The sequence below is a fragment of the Equus przewalskii genome, chromosome 4, assembly GCF_037783145.1.
Source record: "Equus przewalskii isolate Varuska chromosome 4, EquPr2, whole genome shotgun sequence".
Taxonomy (NCBI): Eukaryota; Metazoa; Chordata; class Mammalia; order Perissodactyla; family Equidae; genus Equus; species Equus przewalskii.
Window position 1 is genome coordinate 100,833,290 of NC_091834.1, and position 21,980 is coordinate 100,855,269.

Consider the following 21,980-nt stretch of genomic DNA (forward strand, 5'->3'; position numbering starts at 1 on the left):
TTTTAGTCATCTGCTTCCAGAGTCACTCTTGGGAACCCCATTCACTCTCTCAGCTTCAAACAGCATCTCTGTTCTGGAACTCCCAAATCTATACCTCCTGTTCCAATCTTCTATCTAAATTCTAGTCCCATACGTTTTAGCACCTTCAGTTTTATGTTTCTTCAACTCAGATTAGCCAAATTTTGCTCAAATTATCAGCTTTTCCTTGGGGGGAACTACGCATAATCACTATGGAGCCTGCTGTGAAACTTCAGCATTCACATAAACAAACTACAATTCAGACAACTCGTTTTATTGCTATCAGTTTCAAAAGAAATGAATCAAAACCAGTATCACATCAGGCCTGCAACAAAATTTACTGGATTTAAACCCACAGTTTAGAATCACACTATGAAAAAAAGGAAAGTAGAGGCGCCACCCCGTGGCCAAGTGGTTAAGTTCGCATGCTCTGCTTTGGTGGCCCAGGGTTTCACCAGCTCGAATCCTGGGCACGGACCTATCACCGCTCACCAGGCCACGCTGAAGCGGAGTCCCATGTGCCACAACTAGAAGGACCCACAACTAAAATATACAACTATGTACTGGGGGGCTTTGGGGAGAAAAAGGAAAAATAAAATCTTAAAAGAAAAAAAAAAGGAAAGTAGAATTGATATTTAACAGCCACTCCATCCTTTTAGCTTTGGGAACAGTACTGGAGGGATTTCCCGCTGTCTGAATCTAAGCTGGGATATCCGAGCTAGCTTAGCATCTAGAGGAAAAAGACCACGTAAGACGGTAGGAAGAACAAATATATCTTTTTATCAATGGATAGGAAATATAACTGGCGATGTTTTAAATGAGAAAGTCCTTTGTGGTTCCTCATATTCCTAACCTGTATAACATTCTTGCTCAAAAAAGGGCCCCTGTTCCTAAAATCTGTCTCCAAGTGGGTTTGGCTACAGCTGTGGATTCCCAGGCCTCAACTCCAGTCGGCCTCGATCATTGCCAACAGCTGACTAAGCCTTTTCTTAACGTCAGGCTTGTCTGGAGCATTATCGGATTTTTTGTGCACTCTGCGGTGCTGGGCCAGTTTACACCTATAAAGGAAGCCCTTACCACAGTCTCCACAGGTAAAGGGCCTGTCAGGCCTGTGTATGAGCTGGTGCCTAAGCATATGTCCCTTTTCCCGGAAGTTTTTATCACACTCGGGGCAGCGGAAAGGTCTCTCCCCTGTGTGCAGGCCTTGGTGGCTGAGCAGCTGTGCCTTCAAGCGGAAACTCTTGTCGCATTTGGGACACTGAAAAGGCTTCTCCCCCGTGTGTATCCTGATGTGTTCGACGAGCTTATACTGCTTAGTAAAGCCTTTGCCACACTTACAGGAGAAGGGCATCTCCCCGCTGTGCAGCAGCTGGTGCGCCTTCATGTCGGCCTTCACGGAATAGCTCTTGTCACACTCCGGGCACTGGAAGGGCCTCTTTCCCGTGTGCAGGCGCTGGTGACTGAGCAGCTGCTCCTTCAAGCGGAAACTCCTGTCGCAGTTGGAGCACTGGAAGGGCTTCTCCCCGCTGTGCAGGCGGAAGTGCTCGGCGAGCCTGCACTGCCTGGTGAAGCCCTTGCCACACTCCCCACATGAGAACGGCCTCTCCTGGCTGTGGGTGTGCTGGTGGACCTTCAGCATGCCCTTCAGGCGGAAGCTCCTGTTACACTCGGGGCACTGGAAGGGCCTCTCCCCACTGTGCACTCGCAGGTGGTCACGGAGCTTGCAGTGGTGGGTGAAGCCTCTGCCACACTGGCTGCAGGAGAAGGGCCTCTCCCCACGGTGCATACGCAGGTGCACCTGCAGCAGGCTGCTCACCTGGAAGCTCTTGTCACACTGCAGGCACTGGAAAGGCTTTTCTCCTGTGTGCACCCTGATATGGCTGGCGAGCTTGGACCTGGTAGGGAAGTGCTGGCCACACTCCGTGCAACAGTGTGGTCTCTCCCCGGCCGGGCCGTGCTGGAGAGCATCTCCATCCCCCTTCAGGAGGCAGTGCTCCCCACACGCCGCCGGGCGCAGGTCTGGCTTCTCTCCTGAGTGCACACTGGTGAGCTTGGACTCCTTGTCACCTACTCTACGGGAGACAGGCCCCTCTCCTCTGGGCTGGCCCTGGTGAGCTGGCATGCTGTTCTTCAGGAGAAAGCTCTTGTCACACGTGGGACACTGGGGAGCCGTCTCCCCCTTGTGCAGGAAGTGGTCACTGAGAAGGGTCCGCTTGTGACAGAAGCACACTTTACATTCAGGGCCCTGAGGGGCGCTCTTCCCTGCATGTGTGGCCAGATGTCTAAGGAAATACCGCTTCAGGCGGAAGCTCCTCCCACATTCCTGACATCGGAAGCGCCTCCGTCCCCGTCCCCGAGGGCTGCTCCGCTGAGGCTGTGGATCAGCTTGTCCGTTAAATTTCTTCCAGGCCCTATGTGGCTGGTCCTTCGAGTGGCTCGTCTGGTGCTTCTCCAAGTGGTTCTTCTTCCAAAAGCTTTTCCCACAGACAGGGCAATGGTGCTGGGGGGCCTCCCAGGAGGGAACTTCCTGGGAGCCAGGGAGACCCAGAGTTTTGGGACTCTGGATTCTTCCTCTTTGGGTCGGTTCCCTGACGCTGTGAACCACTGGAATTAGAGCGCGTGTGTCATGTCTGTGTGGGTTCATGAGGGTGATGCCTTGGTCAGGCCTGAAGGAAATATCTTCACTTTTTCCTAATAATGGTTCAGAGGAACAGTGGCTCTGAAGAGGATCCACCTGGAAATGGCATTGAGTTTCTCCTGAATTCACAGCTTGCTGGCTTCCTGAAACTGAAAACAAAAATTCAGTGAGCATTCCTGTCTATGGCATGGCTAAAGGCTTAGGTTGCCAGTAAAGTGATCCGTAACGGTGATCTGCGGTGGCCTAGGAACCCAGCTTACACTGAGCTACACAACCAGGGACATTTCAGTGTGGTTCTATCTTGTGATCAGGAGTTTGGAGAGAGTCTGCTGAAACTAAACTGAACAGACATATCTTGGAATAATATTGAAAAGAGGAAAATATACATCACAAATGTGGGGCCGACGCTCTGGAATCCGATTGTCTGGGTTCGAATCCCACCTCTCCACTGTGCAACCTCTGTCAAGGCAACTTCTCTTGGCTTCAGTTCCTTCTGGACAAACAGGGAGACAGCAGTGCCTAAGACTGCTGTGAGAATCACATGAGTTGACGTGTGTGGAGTGCTGAGCGTGGGCCTAGCACAGTGCATGCACTCTGTGAATATTCTCCACGATGATGGCTTCAGGACCCTCAGACTTAGCTCATTTGGACATGCAGAACTTCCTGATCAAGAGGTGATGAGCACAGTGGTCCTGACAGACCCTGATGGATACCCTGGTTCTGCGCAGTCGTGAGCTGTCCCTAAGACCAGGCAGCGGGCTCGCGCTCTGTTCCTCCCTCTGCACCCCTAGGCCCACCAACCTTTTAAAGAGGTCTCCTCGAAGAATTAATAACAGATGCTAAAAAGTGAAATAATTTGTGGAAAAACTCCTTTTATCTCCAGAAAGAAGCAGCTAAAAACTAAACAAGCTATTGGCAAGATTTCTTGGAATGATGCTCCCATTCGACTTTCTCATTCCATATTTTTATGTTGACGTTTAAGAATCCATAAATCTCAGACTCTGCCATCATGACCACAAACAAAAGAGAGCTAAGTGTTAGGCATTCAAATAGAGATGAGTCTCCAGAGGGGAAGGAAGCGATTTTGGTGACAAGGATTTGGATAAGAAGGCTCCGATTTCCCCCTGCCTACTACTAAGAATAACTCACATTTGCTGAGCTCTTCCTGTGGGCCAGGGATCATTTTAACACTTTACATATGTTAACCTGTTGAATCCTATAATGTAGGTACCTTCATTATCTTCGTTTTATAGTTCGGGAAATTGAAATACTGAGAGATTGAATAACTTGCCCATGGTCAGCTAGAAGAGGCAAGATCCAGACTCAGGCTCCAGAACCTACACTCCTGACCACGAGGCTCTGCTGCCTTTCTCTATAATATACCAGACGTCAAGCCTCACCCCAGCCAAACAGGAAGACAAGATCAGAGAACTGGAATGAAGAAACCTAAATGTGATGTCTTAAGGACAGGACCCTGATTTCTTAATACTTACCCCAGAAGGGCTGTCTCTCAATAACTGGATCAAAATGCAAATCAGCAGAAAAGCAAATTATGTTTCCTGATTTCTGTGATTCTCCCCAATTCCTGAAGAGCTCTCTCCCCTGTTCAATCCAGGATATTAGTTCTGGTTTGGGAATTCCATCATCTGCACAGAGAAGCCAGACAGGGCAGTTGGTTTCCTTGAGCACTAAATTTAAAGCACACTGAGTTGTTTTTAAATTTCTCAAAGTTTACTCCTGGGACAATGTATGAGAAGAGATATCAAAAAACAGATTATATAAAACCTATCAAAAAATAGGTTTATACAGAGAGGAGCAAAACTGCCCACACATCATAGCAGTGCTTCCTAACGTGTCTAGGCCTGTAGGATCAGTTGTGCTGTTTTAATTCTGTCTTCATCCCCTATATCTAACAATGCTGTATTCTGTCATGAGCTTCATAAAACTCACTAGTTGTGCACTTTGAGAATGGTGGGGCAACCTTGAGACGACCCTAGGAAGACAGGGTGCACAAAAATAAGAACTGAAACGACTGTCCTAGGAAATTTCAAAGAAGGTGGCTCCAGCTAAAATATTCTCCAAAGGACTTCTGGTGACAGTGCTAATCCCAACCTAAAACCCGGCTGAGTTCTGCTAGAACAGACGGGGCTGCAATGAATGAAAGACACTAGTGCAAACAGTAACAAGATTCTCTAAGACGTGACCCCGTTCCCCTGTTAGAAATGTTTACTTTGTGTATTTCCAAGCAAAACTTTCTTTCAATGATACATATATTTAACTGAACCCAAAGTATGCATCAGTGACTGCTAAAGGGAGATTAGTGGATGGTCTAGATTGGAGAAAGGAGATAAGCTGGGCAATGCCTTGGGGCTTAAATGTCAGAGTGGTGCATAACATGTGCACTGATCACACTGTTCCAGATTCCTTCTTGGCCCTCTGAAGTCTGACTTCAACCCCCAAAGAACTGTAAAGCTGCTCTTGTGAAAAAAAGGAATCACCATATTTTATTTAAATCCATACATCTACTCTTAATCTTCATCTGAGTTGAACTCCTAGCATCTTTTAAAATAGAAGTATTTTTACACAAAGTTAAGAAAACAATCCCATTTACAATTACATCAAAAAGAATAAAATAGGAATACATTTAATAAAAGAAATTGCAAGACTTCTACAATAAAAACTATAAAATATTGTTGACAGAAAATATAAAAGTCTTAAATAAATGGAAAGATAGCCCATGCTCATGCATTAGAACACTTAATATTGTTAGGATGACAATATTCCCTAAATCCCATCTGCTTTTTTTGTGTGCAGAAACTGATGAACTGATCGTAAAAGCAATGGTAATCAAACAGTGTGGTATAGATCAATGAAATAGAATTGAGAATCCAGAAATAAACTCTTAATTGACGATCAACTGATTTTCCAAAAGGGCGCCAAGAAAAGAATAGTCTTTTCAACAAATGGTGTTGGGACAACTGGACACCCATATGCAAAAGAAGCTGGATCCCTACCTCACACAATATACAAAAATTAACTCAAAATGGATCAAAGACCTAAATGTAAGTGCTAAAATTATAAAACTCTTAGAAGAAAACATAGGAGTGAATTTTTGTGACTACAAATTAGGCAATGGTTTCCTAAATATGACACCAAAAGCTCAAGCAACAAAAGAAAAAATAAATCAGACTTCATCAAAATTAAAACCTTTTGTGCTTCAAAGGACCCCTTAAGAAAGGGAACAGACAACACACAGAATGGGAGAAAATATCTGCAAATCATATATCTGATTTTGTAAGGGTCCAGTACCCAGAATAAATCGAGAACTGTTATAGCTCAACAATAAAAAGACCAATAGCCCAATTTAAAAATGGGCAAAGTATCTGGAAAGACATTTCTCCAAAGAAGATATACAAATGAAAAGATGCTCAATGTGATTAGCCAATAAGGAAATGCAAATCAAAACCATAAGGATATACCACTCCACATCCATTCCATCTTGATGCTTGGAACATTCTTTTTGGGTGGCACAGGGTTAATGACATAGGATTATATTTCTTTCTCTATAGATTCAATTACTTTAATTGGTTCTTCAGTAACAATGAAAATAGCGTAATGTCTTGGATTACACGTTTTAGAAACACTCTATAGATAGAGCCTGGAAAACTTAATTATGGTAATGGAACAGAATCTAGGTATTAGAAACCCTGCAATATAAAGGAATTGGTACGGCTGTAGGAGCTGGCAGGAGGTGGAGGGAAGTACAGCAGAACTCATTACCTCCTCTTTATATGCCGAAGGAGTCAAGAGACACACTACAAAGGTGATGGAACACGATCTACAAGTTGATTGTTTAAATTATAAAGGTAGCCAACAGAGGCCTGAAAATAACTATCAAAATTTTGGGAGGAGGGAAAAAAGGAGACAGAACGGGGATAGCATAAGTGAGCCACTGCCTCATTTTTGATAGTAATGAGTTAATTAATGCTAACTAAACTTAGTAAGTCAAGAAACAGAAGCGTAAGCATTATAGTTAGATTGGAGGAAATCACAGTAAGAACGAAAACAGAAATGGTTAAAAGTGGTCGTCTTTGGGGAATTAACTGAGTGAGGGGGGGAGAAGGAAAAAAGAGACTTTTTTTTTTAAAGATTTTATTTTATTTTTTTTTTCCTTTTTCTCCCCAAAGCCTCCCAGTACATAGTTGTATATTCCCTACTGTGGTCCTTCCAGTTGTGGCATGTGGAACACTGCCCCAGCGTGGCCCGATGAGCAGTGCCACATCCGCGCCCAGGACTCGAACCAAGGAACCAACGAAACAGTGGGCCGCCTGCAGCGGAGCGCGCAAACTTAACCACTCGGCCATGGGGCCAGCCCCGGAAAAAAGAGACTTTTATCACTCATTTTTTTTTTTTTTAAAGACTGGCACCTGAGCGAACAACTGTTGCCAATCTTTTTTTTTTTTTTTTCCTGCTTTTTCTCCCCAAATCCCCCCAGTATATAGTTGTATATATTTTAGTTGTGGCTCCTTCTAGTTGTGGCATGTGGGACGCCACCTCAAAGTGGCCTGACAAGTGGTGCCATGTCCGCGCCCAGCATCTGAACCAGCAAAACCCTGGGCCGCCGCAGTGGAGCGCATAAACTTAACCACTCGGCCATGGGGCTGCCCCTATCACTCATTTGATGCTTCTCTGAATGGACTGGTTTTTTAAGACCATACATGGTAAGAAAAAGAACTGTAAAGACTAGGTAAGCAAAAAGACTGAAGAGAACACCTACTACCATAACCACACAGAGACAGCTGCTTTAAAGGCCTCCGTGTGTGGCCTTGCAAAATCTCACCCCAGGGAAAAAGAACGTCAGCTTTCTGAGGCATATGGACACCAATGGAAAAGGTGACAGGCAGGGACATCCCAGGTCAAAGACATACAGCGTAATTTATGGATAGGAGCTAGGCTTGTGCCTGTGTGGGAAATCGTGGCCACCTGAGAGTATGTAGTGACCAAAAGGCCTGACATCACCTCGACCACCTTATATTACAAGCTGTCTCAAATATTCTCCTGTAACAGTGCCCACCCTTGAGTAATAATTAGCAATGCTTACAGAAGTATTAACAAAAGAATATGGGGTACGAATGCCTTTCTGTGTTAAGGTCTGAGAAATCTGGCCACCTGACAAACAGGAGCAAGTGACTGAGACCTCGTCTAGCACCCAGTTCCATGATGTACCCACAATGCGAATACTTCTTACCTAGAGAAACAAAAATGTCGTAAGTGGTTCTCATCACATGCTTGTAAAGCTCCTTCTGCCACGCCTCTAGCTTCTGCCATTCTTGCTCCGAGAAATAAATGGCAACATCCTCAAAAGTCAGAGGTAACTGCAATTACAGACATAACATATATTTACAGTCAAGATTGCTTCAAAATGACTCCAGCTCCTTCTCATCAATTTAAAAGATTCTTGCAGCGGACACGGTTCTCGTCTGTTCAGCAGCTTCTTCCTTGGGAACTGCTCCTTCCTCCACTCCAATCACGTGGTTCTGTGATTACCCACTACAACCCTTCCCACGTTTCTTTACTTGTTCAAACTATATATGCATGTGCACTTGTACAGTATGGAACCTTTTCTTTCTTTCTTTCTTAAACAAAAAGGGAACAAATCACTATGTAGATTCATTCACTTAGTATGTCATGGACATCTTTCCAGGTCAATATAATATAGGCAAAATCTTTTTTTGTTAAGTTGCATCATATTCCATGGTAGATATACCTCACTGACGGGACATACATTGTTTCTATTTCCTTTATAAATTACAAACAATGCTCTGAAATGCTTCCTTCTATATTAGCAGTTTTACTTCTGCAGGATAAAGTCTAAAAAGAACTACTAACTCAAAGGGTGTAAACCTCGCCAGTTTAGCAGATACCACCAGATTGCCTCCAGAAAGAATCCAGCACTTTAACCTTTCCTAAGATGACACTTCTTATTTCTTTACACCTTTGCCAGCACAGTATGTTTTTAAACTTTGTTTGGGTAAAAAAATGATATTTCATTGTTTTAATTTGCATTAATTTGTGAGGCTTAGCATCCTTTTCATACTCTTTTTGGGAGGAGGTGTTCCCACATATCTTTCTGCATGCCTGTTCACATCCTTTCCTCAGTGTTCTAGTGGGCTCTCATAATTTGAATGAACTTTCTTATATTAGGGTTTATAATCCTTTAACTGACCAGCAAACGTTTTCTCCCAGTTTATCAATTGTATTTTGACTTTAACTTCTGCCAAAAAGAGCATTTTGACCTTTTTATTTAATCTATCAGTCTTTTCCATGTTTCCACCTTTTCCTTTCATTTTAAGTGTTCTCCAAATCAAAAAGTTACACAAATATTCCAAATTTTTTTTTACCTTTAGATTTGCAATTTAATTCTGCAGATGAGACTGGCATCTTTACTTACATACATATGGACAGCCAATGACACACACTACTAAATAGACCATTGTTTCTCCTTAGAATGAAATGCCAACCTTCAACCTTTGCATATATTAGATTTTCATATATATCTGAATCTGTACATTATCTGCTACACTATAACAGATAATTCTGCTACATTATCTACCTGTACCTGATTACCGTACCTATACTGTAATACTGGAGGGCAAGTCTTCCTCCGTCCCCCCATTCTTTTCCAAGCTAATGTTGTGAATCCTTGGATATTTATCCTTCCTTATAAACTCCAAAATCATTTTGTGCAATAAAAAAAAAACTGCATTGGGATCTAGTTTGAATTGCATTAAATTTATATATGTATTTAGGAAAGAAGGACCTCATCTAGGAGCATGTTCTACCACTCCATTTATTTGGTCTTGCTTGCTATCCTTTAGTAAACAATGATTTTCTTCATAAATGTTCTGAATCTTTTTTATTAACTTTATTTCTGGTATTCTGTGGTTTTTCTAACAATTGTAAATGGGACCACCCCTGCCACTTCATTAGTACTGCTATGTGAAAAAGAAGTTATTGATTTTTTTAAACTTATTTTGTATCCAAGTAAAATACCATATTTGCTTATCAATTATAATAGTATTAAGATTTTGGTGGGATACAATCATATTTTTCAAATAAAGATAATTTCCCCATCTTTTCTCAAAGTACACTGCTTTTTTCTTGCATTGTTATACTTATCAGAACCTCTTTTGTGGCTTCAGGGTTTAGTATCTTGATTTGGAAGACTTTTCCTATTCTAAGATTATAAAAAATATTCTGAATTCTTCGTAACATTTTTATAGCTTTGTTTATTAGAATGAGACCTTTTTCCATTTTAACTTATTTCTGTGTATCATAAGAAAGGACATAATTCTTTTTCCAAATAGATATTCAACTGGCACAAAACTTATTGAAGTCTGTTTTTTACCATTGATTTGGGATTGTTTTCTCATAAACTAGTTTTCCATTTATACTCGGGTATATTTTTGTTCCACTGGTGAATTTGCCTATTCTTGTTCCAATACTGCATTGTTTAATTCTTATACTTTTATCAAATGTTTTGTTATTTAAGAGAGCATGGCCATTCACTACCCACCTCCCTGATTTTTTACAGGAAATTGTCTTGACTTTTTTTTTTTTTTTGTAAGTTTTTTTTTTTTTTTTAAAGATTTTATTTTTCCTTTTTCTCCCCAAAGCTCCCCAGTACATAGTTGTATATTCTTCGCTGTGGGTCCTTCTAGTTGTGGCATGTGGGACGCTGCCTCAGCGTGGTTTGATGAGCAGTGCCATGTCCGCGCCCAGGATTCGAACCAACGAAACACTGGGCCGCCTGCAGCGGAACGCGCGAACCCAACCACTCGGCCACGGGGCCAGCCCCTGTCTTGACTTTTCTTGTCTATTTTTTCTTCTATAATAGGAAAAATATTTTGTCGAATTTATACAAATTCTTTTGGGATTCTGATAGGAATATACTGAATATATGAATTTTGGGAGAACTGGATTTCTAAAATATGGGATCTTCTCACCCAGAAAAATCTCTTTCATTTATCTAGATATTTTTATGGCGTTAGTAAAAATTTATAGTTTTCTTCATGTAGATCTCATATAATTCTCGATAGGTTCATTCCTATGGATTTTAGAGGTTCAGTTGCTACTATGTTTGAGGGACTTTTTTCCCCATTAAATTTTCTAGTTATGAAAGCCGTGGGAAACTGATTTTTATGTTTATCCTGTAAATGAATTCCCTTGTTGGCTAACACTTTCAGTTGGTTACCGTGGAGTTTCTATGTAAACAATGAAATCTGCAAATAACACAACTATTTAAGTCTCCCATTTCTTATCTTATTGCACTGGCTGGAATGATGTTGAGTAACAGTGATGGAGAATGCATCTGTCTTATTCTTTAAATGAAATGCTCCCAGTGGTTTACCTTTACAAGTAATATTTGTTGGTTTCTATTATTAATCAAGATGCCTCCTATCCAGAGGATACTAATTTATCAAGAATTGGTTTTGAATTTCACTGCTGTTAAAAAATTTATGTTAGAAAAAAATAACACATGCAAATGTGTTTAAATTGTTTAACATTTTTGTTTATTATCGTGGTTGACTTGGATAAATTGAACACTTTGAGGTTCATAACTAGAAATAAATTCATAACTAAAAATAAGTTAGTTTAAAACACTCTAATTACATTAAGTATACATTCTACCTTTATGGAAATATTTTCTTTAAATCAGTTTTAACTCCAATTATTTCCTATGGGTAAAAGGACAGCTTGTTTCAACTTTAATTTATATTCATCTTTTTGTTGTACTCAATATGAAACTTAGAGTTAAGGGCTTTTTTCCTTTTTTTTTCCTTGAGGAAGACTGGCCCTGAGCTAACATCTGTGCCCATCTTCCTCTATTTTATATGTGGGATGCCTGCCACAGCATGGCTTGATCAGCAGTGCACATGTCCGCACCCAGGATCCAAAGTGGCAAACCCTGGGCCACCAAAAGGAGCATGTGAAATTAACTGCTGTGCGACTGGGCTGGCCTCTGGAGTCAAGTTTTTAAAACTCTGATTCCTTTATATTTAAATCAGAAATCCATTATTTTAAGTTTAAGCAGTCATTTCTGGTATAACATTTTTAAAACGTGAATTTGTTCCAATGTGATTGATATGTTAGGGAATAATATATCAAAAACTTTCACATTTGCCTATATGCAATTTTGTCCATGAGAAACACTAGTTCAGTTCTAAACCAGGGCAATTTTACCCCCTGGAGAACGTTTCCATCTTGACTGGGTGGGCGTTGCTACTGGCATCTAGTGGGTAGAGGCCAAGGATGCTGATAAAGATCCTGCAATGCACAAGACAGCCCCCCACAACACAAAATCATCCAGTATAAAATGTCAGTAGTGGCATGGGTGAGACGTTTCACTGGGTGAACGAAGAGAACTCAGCTGAGTAGGAATAAACAACATCCACAGGCACACCCTTCAAGCATCTTCCAGCTACCAAGATTACCCTGTGTTATGAGCCTTACTATCCACACCTGTGTTACTATGTTCCCTCTGATGCCAGATACGGTTCCTTCCACTACTTTGCAAGAACTCACAAGCTCTACTCCTTACATTCACTTCCATAAGCAAATTTCAGGTAGTGATTATTTCTTAATCATTTAACGTACATAAAACTGTGTTTTTACTAGGTTCCTATCTTTTTACATGTTACTGACAAACTTTATGCACGTTGTGTGCTTAACACCATTTTTCCCATAAGCTGTGGTTTTCACCGCATGATTTTGCATTGCACTACGATTTTTAAGAATGCACGATGTATTATAGCAGAACTGAATATTTTAATTTCTGTGTTAAATATCCTTATTCTCCTCTTCGCTCTGATTAATTCCTTACTTTTAAATGTTTTCTAAAAATGCTCAGAAAGCCTTCATTATTACTTTAATTTTCAGAAGTTTAAAAAAATCCAGAAAAATTACAGAGAACATTATAACAAGCATTCTAGTATTTACCACTGATTTAACAACATAATGTTTTTTCTTCAGATTACCTTGTTTTTTTTTTAAAGATTGGCACCTGAAGGGCGGACCCATGGCTAAGTGGTTAAGTTCCGGTGCTCCGCTTCCCCAGCCCGGGTTTCACTGGTTCCGATGCTAGGCACAGACATGGCACCGCTCAACAAGCCATGCTGTCTCACATGCCACAACGAGAAGGACCCACAACCAAAAATACACAACTATGTGCAGGGGGACTTTGGGGAGAAAAAGGAAAACTAAAATCTTAAAAAAAATAAGATTGGCGCCCAAGTTAACAACTCTTGCCAATCTTTTTTTTTCCCTGCTTTTTCTCCCCAAATTCCCCAGTACATAGCTGTATATTCTAGCTGCCGGTCCTCCTAGTTGTGGCATGTGGGACACCGCCTCAGGGTGGCCTGACTAGCGGCAGCACTTCCGGGCCCAGGATCTGAACCAGTGAAACCCTGGGCCGCAGAGGCAGAGCGCGCGAACTTAACCATTCCGCCATGGGGCCGGCCCCTGTTATTATTATTATTTTTTTTTGGTGAGGAATATTAGCCCTGAGCTAACACCTGTGCCCATCTTCCAGTATTTCACATGTGGGACACCGCCAGAGCAGGCTTGATAAGCAGTTCATAGGCCGGCGCCTGGGATCCAGACCAGAGAACCACGCGGCCTAAGGGGAGCACGTGGACTTAGCCACTCAGCCACCAGGCAGGCCCCGAGAACTATATTTTTGACCTTTATTTTTCCAAATGAAACTTATAAACTGTTTATCTAAATTCACAAAAATCTTACAGCCATTTTGATGAACCTGCAGTAAATTTACATATTAACCTGGAAGAAAAGTATCATCTTTACTGTATTTAGTCTTCCCATCTATGGGCATGGTCTATCTCCCATTTATTTATAATTTCTATATTCAGATGTTGCGTATCTTTTATATTTAATCCTAGGAATTATATTTTATGTTGAGATTGTTAATGATATTTTAAAATTAATGATCTCATGAATTCGTTCAGTAATCTGCAAAAATGCTCAATATGCAAGTTAACAAAATATAGAAAAACATAATAAAAATAATAGCCACTCCCTCTAAACCTCAATTTCAACAAAACACTAAAAAGCCAAATACTGTGTACTCTTAGGTTTTTATACCCTTTTCTATTCCTTCCAACGTTGTCTTCCTTCCTTCCTACACTCAACAAACTTTAACAGTTGGCGGCTCAATTCTAACATATAAGCCCCTGCCAAACATCATTTCAACCAATCAGAATCTTAAGTCGTCTAAAACACTAGTTCTGACTTCAGTAACAATGACGTAAAACTGGTTGCACTATAACACCATCGCCGGCCCCAGACACATTTGGATCCTTTCCTGAGTACGCCACCAGCCCAGGATCGGCCCACTGCTGGTCAGCGTGGTCCACACTAGGCTTTGCTCAGGGGTTTGGCCACGCACGAGCCCCAAGAGCGCGGCCACCGGTCCGTACGGGGCGCGGACCCTATACCCGAGCCTAAAGCGACTCCACACACGCCCCCGCCCCGCTAGGATCCCAGGAGGCGGCCCGCCAAGCCGGAACCGGAAGACCCTCGAGCCCCGATCCCGGCATCCGCGCGAGGAAACCCTTCTTACCCTAGCCGGCTCGGCCATGGCCCTGTGCAGTCCGGGAGGCCCCGACTCGGGCCCGGGCGATACCAACCGCCCCGGCTACCACGCGGCCTCCGGCCCCGCCCGCAGGCCCAGCCCGGGCGCGGTGCACGCTGGGTCTCGCCGCCCGCCTGGGCCCGGGTCCGCTCGGGCGGCCCCCACAGCGCCCCCTGCGGCCGGGAGGAGCGGGCGCCGCCCCCGGGAGCCGCCTGCGCTGTGGGGCGGGGAGGGCCCGAGCCCCCGCGGCCGGTGCGGGAGGATCCTCGCGCTCTCCTGGGGTCTCCAAGGGAGGGAGACGGAGAGGGGAAACGGAGAGTCAGCTGGAAGTGGATGGACAGGAGACTCGCCCCTCACTGAGATGGAGACGGAGAGGGGGAGTGCGGGGTTTGGTTCCTCCCCAGCGCTGACCCCAGTCAACGACTAGCTTCATCTGTGAGGCGATCCCAGGAATCAAGCGAGGGAGGTGAGAAGATCAAGTGCCATTAACGAGCAGATCCCCACTGTGGGCAACTGGGGGGATTCAGAACGTACAGGCCACTCCTCTGACAGTGCAGGACTGTCCCGCCAATGGCAGGCGACTGCGTGTTCATCCTCAGGAAGTCATGCAGAGACAGGCATCTCATTTGAGTCCCCATGGACTCAAATTAGGAACGCGACTCATAGTCTATAAAATCCAAAAAATGGTTTTATAACCTAAATATGAAATGGTTCTTAGATTTACTCTGCCTTTCATGCTTAGGCAGCTATTGTGGTTGAACTGCTTAGATGTATGTAATTGCTATCCCTACCTTAAAGGTTTTCTTGGGAAAAAACCCTATGTAAACAATATATACAACATATATTAACAATAGAGCAAATTTTAAAAGAAGTAAAAGTTGTCCATAATTCTGGTACTCTAATGTAAATGCTGTTTTTTCATATGAACTTCCAGTCTCTGTCCACAGACATGTACTTTTTATATGGTTCTGAGACATATCATTTTGTTTTTTCTTTTGTTTTTCACTTACCACATCAAAGTTTTCCATGTTTCTCATAATCTCATAATTATACACTTAAATGTTGTAATTCAAGGTACTGTATTAAGCAGCTAGAGCTGCCATAACAAAGTACCACAAACTGGGCAGGTTAAGTGACAAATTAATGGTGTCACAGTTCTAGAGGCCAGAAGCCTGAGATCAAGGTGTCAGCAGGCTTGGTTTCCTCTGAGGACTCTCCTTGGCTTGCAGATGGTCAGCTTCTTCCTGTGTCCTCCCATGGTCATCCCTTGGTCTGGGTGTTCTGTGTCCTAATCTCTTCTTATAAGGACACCAGTCATATTGGATTAGGGCCACTCATATGACCTCATTTTACCTTAGTTATCTCTGTAAAGGCCCCGTCTCCAAATACAGTCACATTCTGAGGTACTGGGGGTTAGGACTTCAACATATGTATTTTGGGAGAACACAGTTCAGCCCATAACAACAGGAGGGTGGTGTGAATATTTAAGGGCAATTAGAAAAAGATTGTGGCCATAAATAATGCTGCTTGAATATGTGGGGGATTGGAATTGGCTACCCCAAGATATGTCTCTTTGGCATGAGGACTATTTTGGGCTGGTTACTTTTAAAAACTGCAGACATGAGAGAAACTCTGAAAAGCAGAAGTTACCCTTTGTAAGAGATACTTACATTTGTAAAGGAAATCTCCATCTGCAAAGGTATCTCCTCTGTACGGGGAAGAAGGGGGGATGACTTTATCTCTAGAAACTCTTATCAATACAGGAGGCAAGGACTTAAATCTGCATAATAACCTTACTCTTGTTTACTGTGCTTTTCTGGTCATCTCCCATAACTGACTCTCCCCAACCACAACATCCTCCTTTGTCTTTAGCTGAAGATGGTACTTAAGGTGAGAGCTTCCACCATTTTGGCGACTTGCTCAGTTTGCCTGAGTGTCTCCCATGTATACATGTTAGAAAACTTTGTTTGATTTTCTCCTGTTATTCTGCCTCGTGTGAATTTGATCCATTGTCCGGTGAGAAGGACCTAGAGTGGGTAGACGAAATGTCTTCCTACCCTACGGTTAACTGATGGGGTTCAGGGCAGGCCGCCCCAAGATGGGCCACTCTGGTATGCGGATTATTTTGAGCTGAAGACAGTAAAGGCTCAGAAGACTCAGGAACAGCATCTGACATCCAGCACCCCCCCACCACCCCCCCCAACCAAACTCCTGAAAAGAATTTAACACAGAAGGCCTGTTCCAGGAAGGAGCTCTTACCATATGATAGCTATAGTATGATGTAAAATAGGCGTGACAAAAGGACACCAACAAACCCATTTTTTTGGCCCAGCAAAACCTGTTTAACAAACATTTGCATTCCACCTCTATGTAAATTGTCTTCTCCCCTGAAATCCCAAAACACTACCCCCAATGTCATCTTTGTCTGTAGCTGAAGCCATTTAAACAGGCAACCTCAGCCAGTTGGCTGAGTTACTCAGTTTCTTCTGGGTTTATTTGTTTGATTTTCTCCTGCTAACCTGCCTCTTTAAATATTTGACCAGCCATACGAACCTTAGGTAAAAGCGAGGAGTGGGGGTGAATTCTGCCACATCCCCAACACTTTAACACACATAGTCTTAAGATATGAAAAGTACAAAGTGCAAAGGACAGATCAATAAATTAAATTAGATTAAGATTTAAAACTTTTTTTTCCCATCAAATACACATTTTCCATCAAAAAACATGATAGAATAGCCAAAGGTAGGTCACAGATTGGGAAAATATATTTATAACAAGGAATTGCATCCAGAGAATATAAACGACTTGTAAAAAGCAAAGACTGCGTAAGACAAAAATGTGCAAATTATGAACAGTGAATTCACAGAAAGGGGGAAAAAATGAATAGGCGATAAATACAAAAATGTTCCATCTCATTGCTGGTCAGGGAAATGCAATATCTGCTTAGGAAGACATGCATACCTTATCCAGCAATTCTTACCTTGGAGCTACTTTTGCATTTTTGCATATTTACACAGACATTCAAGAATGTAGCAGCATTGTTTTAACAGTAAAAATAGGAAAGTAATTTAAATGTCTGCGGGTTTTTCCTCCATACATTGAAAACTAGCAGCAAAAACTAATGAATTATAGCTAAAAAGAGCATGAATGACTAGCATTAACATTCTGTTGAGTGAAAAAGCATGTTGCAGATTGTATACAGTATGGTACCATTTATAGAAACTTTAGAACATATAAAATAGCACTGCATATTATTTAGGACTAACACGTATGTAGGAAAAGTATGATGACATGTACGAGAATCAACACCCAATTGGCGCTAGTGGTTATCACTGGGAACTGGGGTAGGGGAGGCATGATTGAAACCAGGGCCAGATAGACAAGGGCTCCATCAGCATGGCTGATGCCTTGTTACTCAAGCTGAGCTGAGGGCACACCAGTGAACGTTCTTTCCACCTTTTGAATATTGAAAGATAAATTTAAATAAATTAATCAAGTCTCCACTCAGTATTTGCTGTCTCGTGGGGAGGGACACAGGCTTGTAAAAAAAATGTCAAAATAATATTCAGTAACTGCTATTACAGAGGAAAGTACAAAGTGCTATGGAAGCGTGAGAGAAGGGGTTAGCGAGCTCTGTCTAGAGGATGAGTTCAATGAAAAACTCCTTTGTCCTAGCTTTCTGAGTTGACTATGAAACTAATTTTTTCACTATATATTTTTAAATATATATGTGTATACGCATAGATATGATTTACCACTAAGTGTCATTCTAACGTCATCTCACAAATTTGATAAATAGAACTTTCAGTGTTGTTCAGCCCCAAAATTGCATTGTGATTTCCTCTTTAACCTATGAGTTCCTTAGGAGTATATTTTTAAAGTTTCCAAGCTTAGGAAGTTTTGTTTGTAGTTTAAAGTTTTATTTTCTTGTTTATTTCTAAGTTAACACATGATGGTAGGAGGAATTTGATCATGATGAAATGGATTAAAAATTTGTTGAGACTTCATTGTGACCTATCACGTAATTTTTTTAAGTGCTCTGTATGTGTTTAAAACCAGTGTTATTTCCTATACTGGGCTTTCTATTGGGTAAAACTTGCAAATTTTTTGCTGTTTATCTCAGAAGATTATTAATGCTTATTATTGTCTGCTTGATGCATACACTTATGAAAGAGGTATGTTGACTATCCAACTAAAACTATATTCATTTTGGTCATTTTAACTTTTGCTTTTCATATTAGAAGTACATATTTTTAAGTGTTTACATGTTCATGATTCTGAAATTTTCTTAGTGGATCATTTTTATGGATTTTGCCATAAATTCTTACTTGTTCTCATGTAAAGTTTGTCTCATTAGCCTTCATTTGATCAATCTCTTTCCGTCATTTTATTTTCATTCTTTATTGTTAGTAGCCGTCTCTTATAAACTGCATATAGTATGAATTTTTAAAATATCTGAAACTGTCTTTTGATAAGTGTACTTAATTCATTGTTTTACTTTGTTGTTTTTACCACCCTGGAAATGATTCTTTTTCTTCTTTTCCTGCCTTCAGTGGGACCGGAAGTTTTCTATATTCCTTCTTTTTTCTTCAGCTGTTTTAGAAACTGTTATATTAACACTATAGTATATATTATGTTATATTAACATTATACTAGTGATTGCTCTTGATTTTTTAACATCTTTATTGAGGTATAATTGACATACCATAAACTGTATACATTTAAAATTTATAATTTGATGTTTTGACATTTGTGTTGATGGGGTTCAGAGCAAGCCGCCCCAAGATGCGCTACTCTGGTATGTGGATTATTTCAAGCTGAAGACAATAAAAGCTCAGACTGAGGAAGAAGAACATTCGACCTTTCCCCCCAACTGCCTAAAACAAATTTAAAATAAAGGGCTGTCCCCAGGACAGGCCCTCACCATAGATAACTCTGGGTATCAGTAAACTGGGAGGATCCTTGCTAAGCCCACTCTTATCAAAGTTCTATTTACCAAACATTTGCCTTTCCATTTCCATGTGGGTTGCCTTCCTCCCCTTTGAAGCCCGAAATCACTACCCCAAATGTCCTCCTTGTCTGTAGCTAAAGATCCGTAAACAGGCAGCCTCAGCCAGTTGGCTGAGTTACTCAGTTTCTCCTGAGTTTCTCCCATGTATACATGCTATTAAACTTTGATTTCCTCCTGCTAACCTGCCTTTTTAATTATTTGACCAGCCATAAGAACCTTAAGGAGAAGGGAGAGGGGAATTTTCCCACTTCCCCGACACTGTACATTCATGAAACCATCCTCAAACTCAAGATAACAAACATACTCATCATCCCTCAAAATTCTTCATGCCCTCCTTTGAGTATTTCGCCTTATTCTTGATGCTAGTTTCACTGTCATTGCTAGGTGTAATTTTTACCATCCTGCTCAGTAAAGAAGTACACTTTTCATCTGAGAACTCTGGGAACCTCTCAGCCATTTTCTTTTTCTCTTTTTTTAAAGATTGGCACCTGAGCTAACAACTGTTGCCAATCTTCTGCTTTTTCTCCCCAAATCCCCCCAGTACATAGGTGTATATTTTAGTTGTGGGTCCTTCTAGTTGTGGCATGTGGGACGCTGCCTTAGCATGGCTTGATGAGCGGTGCCATGTGGGCACCCAGGATCCGAACCAGCGAAACCCTGGGCCCGAAGCGGAGTGCGTGAACTTAACCACTTGGCCACAGGGCCAGCCCCTCAGCCCTTTTCAAGGGTTGTTACTCAGCCATTCCCTTTCTTTCTCTCTATTCTGGAATTGTCATATATTGAAAGCTCTCAGTCAATTCTCTATGTATCTTCACTGCTTTCATACTTTTGGCATTTATATTTATCTCTCCACTTCATTCTGGGTAAATTCCTAAAGCTTATTCCATCTATTAAGGATTTTAGTTCAGTAACTTTACTTTCTCATTTCCAAGGTTCTTCTTCATATCCACCTGTTTGTATATCACTTCCGCTTGTTATTGTTTGATTATTTCCTAATGTTTTAAAATGTTATAATTCATTTATATTTTGGTGAATCAAAAATACTGATTTTAAGACATTTTTGATCTATTATTTTAACTTTATCTGGAGTGAAATCATCTTCTGATTTTGTTTTGTTGGCCTGCTTAGACTTAGATCTCTTCATGGGTTTTGGAATTATGGTTTACAGAATCTTTTGGAATGGAGGGGGCGGGGAGCAGGGCCTCCATGTACGTGTGAGAATGTGCACACGTTCAGCTGGTCCTGTCTAGCTGTTTTGCACTTGCCTCTCCCTGGTTCCCTGGGACCCTCAAGTCCATAATCAAGTCCTATTGTCAGTGATTCGGTGCTTCCCTCCTCACAATGTTATGGGTATATCACAGATCCAGGTATTAAACCAGAGAATGGTCTGGTTTGGAGGGAGAAAATGCAAAAACAAGATCAAATCTCCAAGGGGCAGGTAGGGGAGGCAGGCAGGTTACAGTTGAATGTGAAGAGTGCTATCAGAGAGGTTTTTAGAGGATGCTATGACAGACGAGCACACACCTGCACATTCCCGGTGTCGAGCCTGCGTCATGGAATGTGAAGGAGTTAGGAAGATGAGGGGAGAAAGGCATTTCAGACAGAGGGGCAGCAGACAGGAGGATATGATGCATCTGGAAAACATAAAAGTCGTTTGATATGAGTGAAGTGCATATTGTGAACACGTAAAAAGAATAAGCTGGAAAGGCAGGTCTGGGCCACTCAGAGGTTCTTTTACATCACGTTAAGGAGTTTGTATTTATAAAATTGGGAACTTCTAAAAAATATTTTTGAGAACAGCATTAGAGTTGCACTTTAGAAAAACCAATCTGTCACAAAGGTGAAGAATGCATTGCAGGAAAAAGCAGGGAAATCTGTTAAGAAAAACACTAAAAAAATTAAAAAGTTGGCTTAAATCAAGCTGGTGGCAGCAGAGATAGAGAAGGGCTTTTATTTGAGAAATTTAGGAGATTGGGTGTAGAAAAATCTAGGACCATTATCAGAGTTCCAGCTTTGGAGATTGGTTGCAACTTTAAAGGTGGGCAATAGAGGAGAATGTAAAGAAAAGACATGTAGAGTGGGGGTCCGTGTGGTTGAGGGGTCTTATTTTGGGCATTTTGTGTTGGAGATGCCTGTGGAAGTCAGCAGTACTCAGGAGGAAGTTGGAAATACTGATATGGATTTATACATTTGAACGTCATTAACCTGTAAGAGATAAGAGAAGAAATTGCCTCACAAGCTGTGGCTCAGGAGAGCAAAACAGACAGACGGACAGATAGATACAGCCTGCTGTTGGTTTCAGGGCAGGAGCATGCTGCTTCCCCATTCTTGATACTTCTTTCCATTTAGGGGAGGCTCCATTAGCACAGCACTCCTAGTCTCTCTGCCTCCTCCTTCACTTTGCTCAGGTCTAATGCACACAACTGGGTTCTCCAATATTAATTAAAGTTAAATGAGGTCATGAGGGTTGAGGTCCTAATACAATAGGACCGATGTCCTTATAAGAGGAAGAAACACCAGAGATCCCCACCCAGCGCACAGAGAAAAGGCCATGTGAGGACAGAGAAAATGACACCTGCAAGCCAGGAAGAGCCCTCACCAGACACCAACCTGCTGCCACCTTGATCTTGGACTTCCAGCCCCTAGAACTGTAAGAAAATAAA

General features: G+C 41.8%; 1 protein-coding gene and 1 long non-coding RNA gene across 4 annotated transcripts in view; one reads left to right on the forward strand and one right to left on the reverse strand.

The window, feature by feature from the left end:
* Positions 1-276: 276 nt before the first annotated feature.
* Positions 277-14,469, reverse strand: ZNF786 (zinc finger protein 786). 2 transcript variants are annotated; one of them, XM_070618046.1, is made up of 4 exons: positions 14,295-14,469; positions 7,905-8,031; positions 4,150-4,302; positions 277-2,805 (listed from the first exon to the last, which is right to left on the reverse strand). In XM_070618046.1, exons 1-4 carry the CDS (start codon positions 14,310-14,312, stop codon positions 959-961), a joined length of 2,145 nt encoding a protein of 714 aa, XP_070474147.1. In that variant the 5' UTR covers positions 14,313-14,469; the 3' UTR covers positions 277-958. The 2 variants fall into 2 exon arrangements, with proteins under 2 accessions (XP_070474147.1, XP_070474148.1); XM_070618047.1 differs by lacking the exon at positions 4,150-4,302 and having other exon boundaries at positions 14,295-14,446.
* Positions 14,470-14,481: 12 nt separating this feature from the next.
* The window catches only part of LOC139083088 (uncharacterized), a 41,450-nt gene continuing 33,951 nt past the window's right edge, over positions 14,482-21,980 (forward strand). For both annotated transcript variants that reach the window (XR_011539648.1, XR_011539647.1), the window contains exon 1: positions 14,482-14,772. This is a non-coding gene — a long non-coding RNA (uncharacterized lncRNA). The remainder of the gene's footprint in view (positions 14,773-21,980) is intronic.

What these genes read in the sequence shown, in the direction of transcription:
- ZNF786 (XM_070618046.1), bottom strand. An exon ending in CGACATTTTTGTTTCTCTAG is followed by an intron (nt 4,303 to 7,904) that starts GTAAGAAGTATT and finishes TTCTCTGTGCAG; the next exon opens with ATGATGGAATTCCCAAACCA. An exon ending in TGAGAGACAGCCCTTCTGGG is followed by an intron (nt 2,806 to 4,149) that starts GTAAGTATTAAG and finishes TTTTGTTTTCAG; the next exon opens with TTTCAGGAAGCCAGCAAGCT.